At 41.1% G+C, this 14,902-nt stretch overlaps 1 protein-coding gene across 8 annotated transcripts in view; it reads right to left on the bottom strand.

Moving 5' to 3' along the window:
- Positions 1 to 14,902, bottom strand: part of SPATS2 (spermatogenesis associated serine rich 2) — a 43,908-nt gene that overhangs the window by 21,413 nt on the left and 7,593 nt on the right. For 7 of the 8 annotated variants that reach the window (XM_008173871.4, XM_065576319.1, XM_065576320.1 and 4 more), the window contains exon 2: positions 12,707 to 12,998. In XM_008173871.4, coding sequence (XP_008172093.2) covers positions 12,707 to 12,731 — 25 coding nt within the window. In that variant the 5' untranslated portion in view covers positions 12,732 to 12,998. Of the gene's footprint in view, positions 1 to 12,706; positions 12,999 to 14,435; positions 14,760 to 14,902 lie in introns of those variants that run through there. The other variant, XM_008173869.4, reaches the window with a different exon arrangement.

Here is a 14,902-nt window from a genome sequence, read left to right as displayed (position 1 = left end):
ATTACCGGAGTCGACGGGGAGCACTTCTGAGTTCGATTTATCGCGTCCAGACAAGACGCGATAAATCGAACCCAGAAGTTCGATTGCCTGCCGCCGAACCAGCGCGTAAGTATAGACAAGCCCTCAGACAGATCTCCACAGCCAGACAGCTTAGCTGGCTGGACCTTCCAAGGGCAACACTACTTAGGAGTGAGGCACAATCTGCTAGAAGACCTAGACTCAAGTCAGTCATTGGCCTCTAGGTTTTAGTTCAACTGAATTCCAAGTTGGTAACTTAACCTCTCCCTCACCTTCTCTAAATAACTCTCACTAGACTTTGAGACACCACATGGACTTCACTAATTCTCAGACACTGATGTAGCATTTAAAACAGAGGAAGTACTGGGACAGAACCGACGTTTGATGGAAAGGGCAGGTGCTCATTAAGGATACCGATCAATGGTTAAATCCTGCCTCACTCGGTTTCTCTTCCCATTCCAGCCTCACGAACAAACTTTCCCAGATTTCAGGCCTCAGAGACAAAAGCCACTAACTTCCTGCTGTTAAACCTTTAACAGTCTTATGGTTCGTACCACTGAAAAAAGCTGGTGGATGATAAAAACCAATGTTACCAATTCCCGCTCAAACTCTTCTTTGCAAAGAAGTCCCCCTTACCTCCACCCTCCAAAAATTCATGTTGCACAGTCCTGGAACAACAGATTACAATACACTGATCTTATGTCTAACCTGCTTACCCTCAGCGCTTGCTTTAAATCAGTTTACATTTAATGAATGCAAGGTATAAACACAACACAAAATTCAAGAAAATGTGTTTGTCTAGCACTCCCTAATCTGTTTTAGGCATGAGGATATTTGCTGGAGTGAAATTAAACAGCCAGGGGAATCAGCAAGGAACGGGAGAGCAGCTATTTCTAAATGCCAATGTATTTGTAATCCCATTTGCACATAGTATATTAGAAATTTGGGATCTTAAACTTTTTTCCTTAAAATGCTTTGCAGTTCAATTTGAAGGGGTTACAGTGGCTTTCTATGTATCAAATTCATTAAAAGACTGCTCTTAATTTAGAAGACTGTGTGCAGTTTGGGATCTACGTATTTATTACAGTGGTTTTCTCTATAAAAACCTCATTATCTCACATGAAGCCAGACTATGTGATTTCCCAGCTAAAGACTTCAGGCCAGATCCTGCCCTCAGGCAATACCTATGTAAGGCCACTGAAGTTAGGTTGCACAGATGTAAATAAGGGTTCCCCTATGCAGAACGTGCTCATGGAGTTAAAAATGCAGCAAGAACTATTCTGTACAGACATCACCTGGATTCACATATCTAGAAGCCAGATCCTCCTCAATGGATTAAGCCCTCCTTGTGTTTGACTATTTCTTGCAAAGGACCCTGGAGAATTTCCTTCGCTTGAACCATGCTGTATACACTGGTTATTGCAGAGTCACACTTCCACGGGGTCTTACAGAGCAGGGGTGGCCCAATTGTGGCTCCATTCTCTGCCTATCAGACTGGGGGGGGGGAAGCTTGGGACCTCTGCCTTGCAGCGGGGTGGCCGGGTAAGGGCTTCTACCCGGCAGGGAGGGGAGTCTCAGGGCTTCTGCCCAAAGGGGTGCACCTGCCAGGGCTTGAGGCTTCAGCAGGAACAAGGCTGAAGCCCCAACCCCCGTCAGGCACACCCTGGCTCTCTGATTTCTGAAGACTGTTGTATGCGGCTTGGAGGATCAGTAAGTTTGGCCACCAGTTAGTGTGGGTTGTTTGAGCGGAGCTGGCTTGAGATGGTTGAAATGCATCAGAGAAGGGACAGCAGTTAAATTACTCATCTCTACACCCTTAATAAAATCTTGACTCCCATTAAAAATGTTACCACCATATCAACGTATACCTTATCCTCAGGTGAAGACATGCTCTTTTCCAAAGCACAAATATAATACAACTCATTTAGTGCAGAATAAGTTAGGCCAGATCTCTGTAGTGTTGAAATGTAAGCCACACTGCAGCTATCCCATTGATTTGATGTGACAAACTCCGGAGACAATGCTAACCACCTAAATTGCTTCTTTGTTCGTAACCTTGTCTCCTCCAAAGAAATCAAATCAATAGGGAAGATGTCATCACAAATCTAGTTCCATGCTTGTTTATACCACTATTTATCATACAAATTAACTCTGGCTTCTTTAAACAGCTGCACTGAAGAGATCAGAAAGAGAATCCACTCTAGCCACATTCCATACCACTTGGTCTGCTCCAGTGATTAGTCCCTCCAACGCATGGCACACACATCAGAGCTAAGATAGACGAAAAGCCAACCGCATTCAACAAAAAGGTTAGCGGATGAGCCGCTGCACCAGTAGATATGTATCTTTCCATTTTGAATTCAAATACCGTTGTTTCCTGTCCAACTTTCTCTCTGTACACACACCAGAAGCTATAAAAGCCGTGCAGTAATCCTCATTCATTTCAAACCACATTCCTGAGACTACGATCAGGCACGGCACAAGAGACATTGCCACGTTTGGTGACATTCCGTAAGGATATCTCACACTACTCAACACTCCTTCTAATGCTCTCAATTATCTATTCAATATCACTGCTTAAGTGCACCTGAAATGTTAGATAAACACTATGATATTTATGCAACTAATAGACCCTTTCAAACTAAACAAGTCTCTCCAGTGGAAAAACAGAAGACATTATCTACAACAGTAGTGTCTCAGTGTGCAAGCTTTCGAAAGATGACATAGGAAAGAAATCAAGTGCCAACAAGTAAAGCAACGACCTGATAGCAAGTCAGACTGTCAGTTAGCACTGGTGAAGATAAACAGAATCTTCACTCTCTCTCCATATGTGGAGCTCAAATATCTTCATCTAACACCGCATTAACAAAGTTGACCATAGCACTGTAGTGGAGCTATAGTCCATTAAAGACTCACAAGGTAATGAAACTACTGTTTATGTAACACAGATGTGAGGCCAGTAATAGTGCAGAGAGCTGCTTGTCTGACTTCATGACGTTGCCTCTGCACAGCAAGGGGGAGGGTACATATACCCTGACCAGCAAAATGCAGGACTTGAGGGATCTGTGTGCGCCCTGTAACATTCAAATACTGTTTCAAAAAGGTTTGTGGCCAACCACATGACTTCTACATTTCTGTAGGGACAAAGCATCGAGAGTGACTTGGTAAGTAACCCCTTTTCCTCCCCCTCCTGAACTGCCTCATCCTGACTGCACTGCTGTGCTTAAAGTATCTCATCCCACAAAGACCAGGCAGTGTGTCTTGCCTGGGCAACAGTGAAATATGAACCACAGTGAACTAAAGACATGGGGGATGTATAGTTTACATCTTATGCTGTGTTTTAGTTGTTCGATGCTCCATCTCCTGTTATTCCTGACAGGAAGTAACCTCTGCAGCACACTAAATATTTAGTGCTAGGCACTCAAAGGGTTATAATCAACAATAAATAATGCCTTCTTATACGGTCAGAAAAGTTAGCGATGGAGACACATACAATTTCCAATTCCTTATTGGCAAACAAACCTGTATTGTCCAGTTTGAAATGCCTTACTCAACATATCTGATCCTAGTGCGTACTGAAGCCATAGCTGCTCACTTGACCTATGAAGCCAAGTTCTTATTTCCCATTAGCCCTGCAGAGACAATACTGCTCTGGGAGATTGAGCTGGGTTCTAGTCTGTCTTGTGCAACATCACAAGAAGTCAAATTCACAAGTGTAATGTCTTCAGTGATCAATCAGAACACAGGTGGATTTTTAGATTCCACAGAGTTTGTGGCACCAGCAGCTAGAAAAATAATCTTTTAACTTGTAGGCTAAGATCATTAGCCCTGGATTCATTGAAGGAGAATAAAAACGAAATCTAACATCATTTTTACAATCCCTTTATTGACTATAATGCACTTTAAAGGGTGTCCATTGTGAGAAAAATGCTAGTTTCCAGAATAATTTTAGCCTGTAGAATGATCCAGCATCAACAACACAAGACTGAAAAAAGAAGTCTCTTAATTTCCAGAATCCTTGGAAGAGGCTATGAACAAGTTCAGATATTTCTTTAGCTTGTCACACAATTCTAGCCTTTCTATCCTCCCAAAAACACTTGGGACAAAAATGACACTTTCCTTAAAACAGCCTGTCTGGTCAAGACAGAAGTTACAAGACCATGACACAGTCAATGAAAAGATTTTCCTCACAGAAAAGTACTTCTGGAATTCTGGGAACTGAAGTACCTTCACTGCTGGACTGTGACTACGTAATAGCTCAGATCATTTTACTTGATAGCTAATAGATGCTACATTAGATTACATCAAACGCATTCTGAAAATGGAGACCTGTCTTGTCTACAAGGTAGAGTGGTGAACGTACAAGTCAAAATCTTCCTTCCCATCGCTTGTCTAGTTACCATCTTGCCCTGCGGTAGATGAGCGTGTGCCATTACCTACTGCCTTGTGTGGCACACTAAGCCAACACTGGCATCAAGACTGCCTATATTCCATTCTTACGAGAGCTCACTGAAAGCCCAGTTAGCAGTGGCATAGATCTTTCAGTTAGGCAGGCAAGAGGACAAAGCTCCCTTTGGTTTCTGTTCCCTGCCTAATGACCGAAATCATGTTCCCGACAAATGGCAGCTTCTGCTCCCTGTCCTAGTAAAGACCCTAGCAACTGGCTGACTATGGGGAATTATGTAGCATAGATGCTTGAAATCCCACCCAATAAAACTTCAGTGAAACTGTGAAACATTTATAGTCACGATGGCTTTTCAGGTCAGTGGTAACTGCTCTCACTCTCTCTGGGATAACACATCAGACCTTTGCTAATATGAAATAAAAAGCTATTTAAAAAAATGGAATTTTACTGCAGGCTAAGAGCAGCTTGAATTTGCTCTAATTACAAGTTCTCTTCAGCTGTTCCTGGATCACAGTGGTCATTAAAAGTCAATGGTGGATATTGCAGAGAAGGCCAAACCTGAATTATTGTTGAGCATTATTTTCCTAGGACAAAGTGAATTTGTCTCAATGGGATTAGGCTGATAAAAAAATAGTATTACTTTACCATTGATCTTCTACCATGTCCTGAGGTCACTGAAAGACACAGAAGATCTATGCAGAAATTAACATCTCAAAATTCCTTGCAAAAAAAAGCTACATAAAACTATTCTCTAAGCCTTAAATACCAAAAGTTGTCATGGCTTCACTGGCACCAGGACTCAAGGAATCATGCACAATGCGACAAGTCTATTTTTAAAAAGTAGATATACTTTGTATTCCACATTTATAGCTGTTTGTGAATTTTAGCAGCGTATCTTGCTGTGCTTCCCACCTTTGTAGAAGTATTGCTCCTGTAAGAGAATGGAGCCACAGATGTGAAGTGCCTTCCACAAAGTTACACAGCAAGTCGAAGGCCAAGTTGGGACTAGAGCCCAGATCCCCTAACTGCCCATTGCTGCTTTAGCCACGAGAGAGGGCACTGCGTTTCCTCTCCAGCACCAATCATACAGCACCAGAGCAACAGCAACATTCACACTTTACCAAGACTGAATATACATCAGGTTTACAAAGTGTAGCTTCACCACGGCATTTCAGGTTGTGGAGAAGGCAAGTTAAAGTCTCCTCAAGGTTTTTGCACCTTTCTTCGTGGTCCCTGGGGAAGAACGTCTTTTTCACGCACACACCTATTCACACACAAATGAAAACACTAAGATAGGATTTTAAAAGACAGGTTGGTTAATAAACCTGTATCTTAAACTCCTCCTCCCGCCCCAAATCACTTGTGTACAGCCTGCTCAGATAAAGAAATCCAGGCTTGAGGCCTCAATCGGTTTCTATGGAAGTTATTTTTAACAGCACAAGGGCCCTGTTGTGATCTCACTGTATTGTCAGCCAGGGGAAACAAGTGGCAGTTGCACACAAGGAGTCTGTCTAGACAAAAATATCCTTTACTTTCCTCTAACAACATTCTAAATACATCTCCAAGTAGGATACGGCCTCTATAAAGTCAGAAATAAGAAACATTGTATTTGAAGGTCGTCAGCTCATAAAGTTTTAATTAAAACCTCTCATTGACAGTCTTATACTGTCTACCACCGTGAAACTCTGCGTGTTGTGATTCAAAGACTTCCTTCACAGGTGAGCAGATTAAACCTGCCAGCGATCGGATCCTCGAGTCTGACACCTGTGAGATGGGAATGGAATCCTCTGGAATACACTGCACTTTTAATTGGGCAGCAGGTTGCATTTCCAGCGTATGGACATACGTTCGTTTGGAGGCGAAGGGATGGAACAGAACAGCACTAAACAAATTAATATTTTAAAAGGTTTCCTATTCTCCCCAATAATCTAGCTACAAAGAAACAGGATAGAGAATCTCTGTACACTAATTAGTGCTGCTAGAGTGCCTACGTTAGCCATTGCCGACAGCCGAGGCCTACCCAAATATGCGAAGATGGCATTTCGACTCTAAAGCCAGACGTTTCAAACCTGACAGTTTAGTCCCAAGGTAAAACTCCCATAAGACGTAGGGAAAGTCGATGGTATGAAGACAGTGCCCTTAAGAGCACAGTGCTTCCTTTACAGGAGACAGGTGGAAACCATTCCAAAACATCTCTAAGTACTCATCCAGTTATTAGCTACTGATTCAATTTAGCAGTCACTGGCTCTCTGCTACTTACAAGTGACAGTAAGTCACAGCTGGCAATTTTAACCCAAGCCCTGCACATCGTTTTGAATTAGCAAGTAATGCAGCAAGAGAAGAGGGAAAACCTTGCTGCCTTCAGCTGGCTGAAACCTAAGAAATAAACCATAATTTAACCAGCAGAATTTTCACTTCACCCCATGTAGTTCCCATCTGCAGCTGGAAAATGACTGCAAATTAAATTACAACTGCATATTTCCAGCTACTTTTCTAAAGACAATGCTGTTAATACTCCAATACACAGCGTGTTACGGTATAAAAACATCCAGCAACTTCTTACTCCACCGTTCCCCTCTGTGCAGCATCTCTTCATGTCAAATCTGTTGACTTTACTTACAAGCCAAGTTTTACTCCTATCAATGACAGAGGGGCACATTGGAAACTTTTATCCCTTGTGTATTATCAACAAAGCCACCAGCAAAGTTCTGAGCTGCAGAATCTACTGCCTATGTCAGAGGCAGAAAGAACTCTGCTGAATTATTCGGATCACAAATTCAAATTCGCAGAATGGGCATTTTAAAAAGTGGTCTTGATTTATAAATTGAAAAATATTGCTAATGAAGGTCACCAAGAGAAAATTAATAGGAGTCCCCCATAATTTGATTGTCAATTTCCTGCATAAACTTTGAACTCTTTCCAGAGTGCGGCTGCTTTACTGACACGTCTGCCTTTGGCTCTCAGACCAAGCAGCAGCCTCTGTTTCGCTCTACTCCCAGCCCGACGGGAAACAGCAGGGTAATGTGCATTAGTGGGGGCCGGCTGGAAAATGAAGGTGAAGGAAAGAGCTTGGCAATACAAATAATGATGCTATTATTTCAGGCAGCAATGAATCAGCAGAACCACCAAACTACCCAAAATATTTACGCAGACAGTTAGCCCCACTGAGAGTGCCTTTCCCTTGCATCTCTAAGCAGTTCCAGAGGGAATAAGTTAGTCACAAGTTTAAATGAAACATATGGTATAACCCAGATACAGTCCTACATCTGGACTCAAGGAACTACATTTCAAATGGAGATTCTAGGACTGCATTAGGGTGCAGTGGTTTCTTTGCAGTATAGATCTTTCAGTAAAAAGTTATAATTAATGCAGCATTATGCACAAGATACAAAGTGAATATATGCCAATACTTTGCATGCAAACTTTCAAAAGACTTTAAAAATATCCTTCTGCATAGTTCAGAGGGAAATTCCACTCTCTGGTGCTTCAAGGAGGAGAAACAGATGAACCCATGATTTGGTTTCAAAACTGCTGCGTTATTAAAAATAGTTACAGCTCCTCTTACAAATCTTTCAGTAGTTCTCGCTGAGGCTTTGCTGTAGAGCAGAGGTGGCTTTTTTGAGGGAAAAGATGCATCAAAATATCCGAGAATAAACGTATTCCTTCACTAGCCAGGTTTTTTGTTTTTTAAACAAAGCAGTTAAAATCGCTGTTGACTAAGTTAAGGCTATAAAACAAAACAATTAAAGAGCTGATTGAAAATTCAGTCCAGGTTCAAACATCTCTATTGACTCTGACCCTGTATCCCTGCTTGCTGTCCACATGTATGTTCCTGATTCCTTTACTCCTCTGTAGGCACTTGGTGTGTCTCCAATACTCCTCTGTAGGCTCTCCACATGGCCACCTGCTACAAACCCTGCTGGGGCTCCTCATGTAGGCAACTGAATCAGGCTACCCACATTCAACAAGGGACCTGCAGATCCCCACAATGAAAGTTTCTCACAGATAACTGCTTTCCCTGCCCCTTTCCAATACTCCCTTATACATCTCCCAGGCAGGCTCCCTATCTAGCTAGGTTAATTCCCCTCTGCTATCTCCAGATGCATTTTTCTCTTCAAGTTTGTTCATCAGTTTAATTGTGCGGCGTTGTTGCTAGCGGTGAAATTTAGTAGTCCAATCATTCATGACTCAGTATTTCAGCCCCTGAATGTCTATCATTTTGATACAGCATTTTATGCTATGCAGTAATCTTCCCCAAGAATGCTAACCTCTCTCAGAGTCCTTCTATAGATAAATCCTGACTTAAGGACCAGATCCTTCCGGGAGAAGACCAGTTCAATGTGGGAGCTCCCAGGAAAATCCTTGGAGAACAAGAACTCCTTTCTTCAGGTAAAAAGCTTGAATTGTGAAATCCAGTCACATTAAAATGTTCATTGATAAAATGATTCTACAGCAGCAGACAAGTCAGTTAAAAATAAATACTTAGAAAATTGACAGGATGTTTCAAAGATAAGAGGTAAATTTGTCAAAAGGGCGTAAGTGCCTTAAGGAGCCTACATCTGATTTTCAAAAGTGACTAAGGCACTTGAACCTAAATCGCACTGAATGTTATTGGCACTTTGGCTCTTCAGTGCCTAAGTCACTTTTAAAGATGGGCATTACGCATTTTTGAAAGTGTTACATAAACATTTAAGAAATATGGGTAACAATATTTTGAAGTTCTATTGTTCAAGCAATTTGAGTTATACCAACCCTCTCTCCAAAACAGTACAGTTTGCAAAAGGTTTGAGAAAGATTAGCTGTAAACCCAAAATTCCTTGACCAATTTCCTTCAACTGTTCAGAAAATGTACTAAGATTCAAATCACAAGGATTTCTTTTAAAGAAAGTCTGAAGAGTATCCACAAGGCTTACAATCGAAATCTTATTACACCTTAACTATAAAACTGCTACCAATCCATCCACCAAAAGTCTGAATAATAATTAACAATTACCTCGGCACTGTATCTTCTACAATAAAGAGGACAGGCATAAGATAGATACAAGAACAAGGAAAGTAATGTCCAGAGAGAAAAGGAATAAAGGAGGAAGTTTATTTCCACCAGGAACAGTTATTATCTGGAATAAAGCTACTTACATAATTACAATGAGGAGTCAAAGTATGTAAGCAAAAAAGATGACGGCTAATTCAAAAGAAGAAACGGACCTAACAACATACCTCTTATTCTAAATGATCCTATATGTATATATTGAATACCTCTCCACGCCAAATAGCTCCAGCAGTGCCCAAGGCAATATCAGTTTGCTAGAGGTAACTGTTATACTTTGGAACACAGGATGTGAGAATATCAAGTGTGGACAGCTGGGTGTGAAACTAAACCAGATGGCTATTTGCATATTTCCGTGGTCTGTGAAAGAAATGCACTTGTGTACATTTTGTGGCTATTATAGATGCTACATGTTGTGCAAAAGCCATATTAAATGTAGGCAACAAAAACCTATTTTAGTGTCATTTGGAGAGGCAGATACAACTGGCAGGTCAAAAAATGCATGTGTAGAACGTTCATGGTGAGATGCGAGATTAAGTATTACGTGACTGTTGTGCCCAAAGAAGGTTGCCCAACACACTAGAAAGTCTTTTTTCTGGACTTGGGAAGGAAGCAGGATGGTGGTGAGGGTCACAGTATGATCCTGTTCATAAATATTCATTTGAGATACGAGGAGCAAACAAAACCCACAACGTACATCAAAAAGATTTTCTTAAAGGAAGGTTTAATAGGGAACAGTAGTCCCAATGAGATCAAAACTAAGTACTTGTATAAGTGTTTGTAGGATCAGGGCTTTAATGAAAACAAATATCAGTTTTAACCACCAAGATAAAACTAGTAACTATTTTCTTTGTCGGGGATAAATTAGGTACTCAATTTTGTTTGGCAGTTCAGACAAAACAGTAAATTAATAGGAAAACCAGGTAGGTTTATATAAATTTCAGAGACAGAATAAAAGCTTCATTTCCCTGAATAAAAATTATTTGGCACTATTCCTTTGCCATAAGACACTCCAGTGAAGAACAGCAGGAGTTCACTTTTCCATAAATTGTGGAAATGGTATAAAAATCCATTAAAATATAAAAAACGAAACACACCAGCTCATCACCAACTGATTTTAATATCTTCATAAATTAGTGCTGACTTTACCGTGCGCCTGATAGTCATCTATTTCTCCACTGACCTTTGTTCTCTGGGATACAAACAAATCCTGTTACAGAAATACAAAACTATACCGTCGCAGAATGGCAAGTGGGCTAATCATTGCAAATGAGATGTCACTCACTAGTATAAACTATTCAGTTGTGGTATCTATTTCCAGACATTACAGCGGAGCCTACTAATGCGACCATAATTAATGCAGTATTAGCATTTAAAACACCCTGGAAAAATCATGTACTCTAGAAATAACATTTAGGCCTAGGTCAGAAGTTGTCAAACTTTTTCATAGGGTGGACCACATCGGTCATTGCACTCTAACAGCTGGCAACCAGGAGAGTCCAGCCAGCCTGGGAACCTCTGCTGTAGGGTAAAGCTGGATATGTAAGCCAGAATCTCAAAGACCAAACCATAACCTTTGAGGGCAACAGCCAGGGAGCAAGTCTTTCAAGTACAGTTGGCTACTCAACAGTGGTGAAATGTCCATATGTTTAGTGTACTTTTGGATCCCATGTCAAAGACATCATATTTAAATGGTCTCTGGTTTGAACCCAGATCAGGGAAGTGGTGACCACAAGGCAGCCTCACACACATCTGGTATCTGTTCAATGTCTATAAAACAGCTAAGTGGTTTCAGACTGGTTCCTAGTGGGTAGGTGCCCACAGCCACAATCACAACTGGTGCCTTTGTTTAAAGTTCCAGCAGATGACCGAATCCATGTAGAATTATAAATAGTAAGCTCGTGAAAAACCCCACACACACTTAGGACATCTAGCCTAGTCCCTGAGTTTTGGCATGGAGACCAAACTACTTTCCCACTCCCAGAAGTGATCCCTAGGGCAAGGGGGAAGTGTCTTACAAAGGCAGTTTGAGGAAACTTGCACGGTCACTGCCACTTCTGTGGAGAGGACATCAGTTTATCCTGTCATCAACCCAGAACTTTTCGTTAGCTCTAACATGGACAAAAACATTTGTCTAGAATTTGGTCTAAACACTTATTAAAGAAGCTGGAAAAAATAGCAGAAATATTGGAAGGGTCGTTCAACTTAAAAAAATATATATATCAGACCTCTGTCCAAACATCTTTACTTGTAACCCTAAGACCCTGTTCTTGCAATGCTTCGCGTGCAGATGGACCCTGCAATTGCACGGAACTCCATTTCCTTTATGCAGACACAGAGGTTTGCCTGTGTGCATCCCACTGCAGGATCAGGGCCTAAGACTGTTACGTCTGAAACAGATTAGTAACAAAGTTATGTTCCTCTAGGATTTTAGCTTGTTTGCTTTGTGCATTTGCCAGCATGATGTAGCTAGTCAGTCCCACCATTCCTCTGTTGTCTTTCACAGAGCAAGAAAAGAGAAACATTTCAAAAAATAGGGCAGCAATTTTAAAGACAAAAACTGTCAGGATGGCTTGGAGGCAGGTGTAATACCTGAGATGAATTTTAATTTTTTAAGTACTAGATTCCAACTTGACAGTATCCCTTTAACTTTGAGATGTTGTTATGCATATACAGTCATTCTTCACGAGTATTTTAACGGCACACAGAGCATGTGACAAAGACACTGTCAGACCACTTCTGAAAGGAAGCAAACTTGGTCATCACTTCTGGAGTGAAAGAACGATCATACAAAATGCTAATGACCAGAGAATGCCCATAGCTTCATCAAGTCCAATGTGTGATATGGACATCTATTCAAACTCACACATGCAACAGCAAAACAGTGTCCCCACAAGAGATTATTTTGGTTCTAGTAGATCACATCTTATTTCCACACAGGCTGATTGCAAATACGGTGCAACATTCACACTGCAGTGGAATTGCCTAGAATCAGATGCTATCTGGATGAACAACTGAAGTGTTAATGGAAACAAGACAAAAACAGGAACTATCTGGAGTCCACTAAAGTAGTGGGGACAAGCTGACAAGTTATGTTATCAGATTTGAAAGGGACAGGGAGAGCAATTATCCTCCAAAGTTGTCAAAGTTTTTCCAAACTGATCACTTCAGAACCAATAACCACATTAACTGATGCATGACCCAGCCAAGAACGCCTCATTCACATGTAATCTTACCTTTCTGATTTTGTTTCTTAGACATCCCTGCGTATTTGTTTTTATGGTCAATTAATTATATGAGGGGGGGAAAAATAGTCCTCTCCCTTGAATAATGTGGCTGACAGCTGCAATTCACACGTCGTCTTGTATCAAAAGGAAATGGCAAATATCTGGTATGGATGGCAAATGGGAGCTAGAGTCGTCAGAAATCCTGCTGACTGAACAGCAAAGCACTCTAGGCGCCTTCCTCTCAACACCAACTTATCAGGATGCCTGAAGGTAGCAGCTCACATTGTCCTTTTCCCAGATTCTGAAAGTAAAAACAAAACAAGAAAGGAATTAAGTTAGAAAACTCCTGCAGTATTAGCCATGTCTGTAGAGGAACTCTCCTAGGGTACTGGGCTCTTCTGGGTAATGCTTTTTAAAAATAAAATGTATGTTGCTTAAAGGGCACTGTAAAACTACCAGTCAAAAAAAGAAAATCTAAACACAAAGCAGCAAGGTCTCTAAAGACTTTGCCCTGAGTTTCAGCAATCGTGCAGTTCTGGAATTCAGAGTCAGTGTAGCCTTTACAAGACAATTTTATTGACGCACAAAAGCATTACGGCCAATTTATGGCCCATTACAAAAACAGCTGTCTAAACTGATAGTAGCGTGGAGATTACATTTCTGTATGCAGGGTTCATTACGCAAGGGACTAAGAGCCCGAATTCCTATATTAGACAATAACATTTAGCAGAACTTTCATTCAGGAATCTCTCTTCATGTTAAGGAGTGTTAGCATGTTCAGTTTGAGCAAGGCAACAACATTACGTTGCTCTGATTTTTCTCTAACCACACCCATAGTTTCTGTTACTTTATTTCAGCAAAGAACATGATCACAATTGACTAAAGCAGGAATAGTTCTCGCTCTGCATTGCATTGTTTTTAATTTGAAGAACTGAAGGGGTCAGTGATGTTACTGTTCTTGCTCCCATTAATTAGTGCAGGAGCCTTGATAGCAGTCACCACAGTCAGGCATGACAGGCAAAACAAAGAACAACAAGGTACCAAGACTAAGAAGGAATTCTCTGCTACTGTAAATTGGCACAGCTCTGTGGAGCCAGCTGCCCCGCTAAACCTTACAGCCACATTCAGAAGGAAATATAAAAACTCAGTGAAGAGCTGATAGTAAACCCCTGCTTAGGCACGTGTGCTAAAGACATTCCCGGGATATGGTTTACACATCTAGGGGGGAAAAACGAGGAGTCCTTGTGGCACCTTAGAGACTAACAAATGTATTTGGGCATAAGCTTTCATGGGCTTTGATGAAGTGGGTTTTAGCCCGTGAAAGCTTATGCCCAAATACATTTGTTAGTCTCTAAGGTGCCACAAGGACTCCTCGGGTTTTTTTTGCTGATACAGACTAACACGGCTACCACTGAAACCTGTCACCACATCTAGGGAACGCAGCAACACTAGCATAATACAAGAAACCAGTAACACTGGCCAACTGAACATTAGCAGATTCCTACAACACAGGTGCTTATACAAATGTATTTGATTTATAAATGAAGTATTTGCTATAACTAAAACTTTCCAAGCTAAACTATACAAGTGTTCAAAACATTTTTTACTTCTAGTCACAGAACTCAAACACACTTTTTACAATCACGAGACGTACGCTCTAAGATACAGAGGAAGCTGCTAGAACACAATCAAGGCTCAGTGTATTTTGAAAGCTGCATGCATAAGAGAGCCCTTTTACCTGTCAGCAAAGCTCTTGGAAGGAAGAAAGGAAGGAATACAAACTCCTGTCTTGCTGCCTTCAGCTCTTGGAATTAAATAACGCAATTGGTTAGGTTCTGGTGCCTTGAGGCACACCCCACCCATTACATTTGGAGTGTGTCAAATGAAATTCTGAAAATAAAATGAGATCCCCACAAAAGCCAGGAAATTTAGTGAAGGACTAAATCTTCAATATTTGGATAGAACAAGGGAACCAGCTGAACTTTTTCCTACTGCCAGGACCTTCAGAAAATCATTGCTTGCAGAAACACCGTCAATGCTCAAAACAGATGTGCTCTGGCTCATTCGAGTACGTGTAAGTTTCATTTCCCCACCCTCCTGGCTGTGAGCAGGCAGTACACTGTAAATGATACAAGGATCCTGCTATTGGAAATGCTAGAACTGAATTGCTGTGGATTTCAAGATAATTCCTGTTCAGGAGAAGGA

Source organism: Chrysemys picta, chromosome 22 (assembly GCF_011386835.1).
Source record: "Chrysemys picta bellii isolate R12L10 chromosome 22, ASM1138683v2, whole genome shotgun sequence".
NCBI classification, from domain to species: Eukaryota; Metazoa; Chordata; order Testudines; family Emydidae; genus Chrysemys; species Chrysemys picta.
Note: the sequence above shows the minus strand (reverse complement) of the source record. Positions and strands in the feature narration are given on the sequence as shown.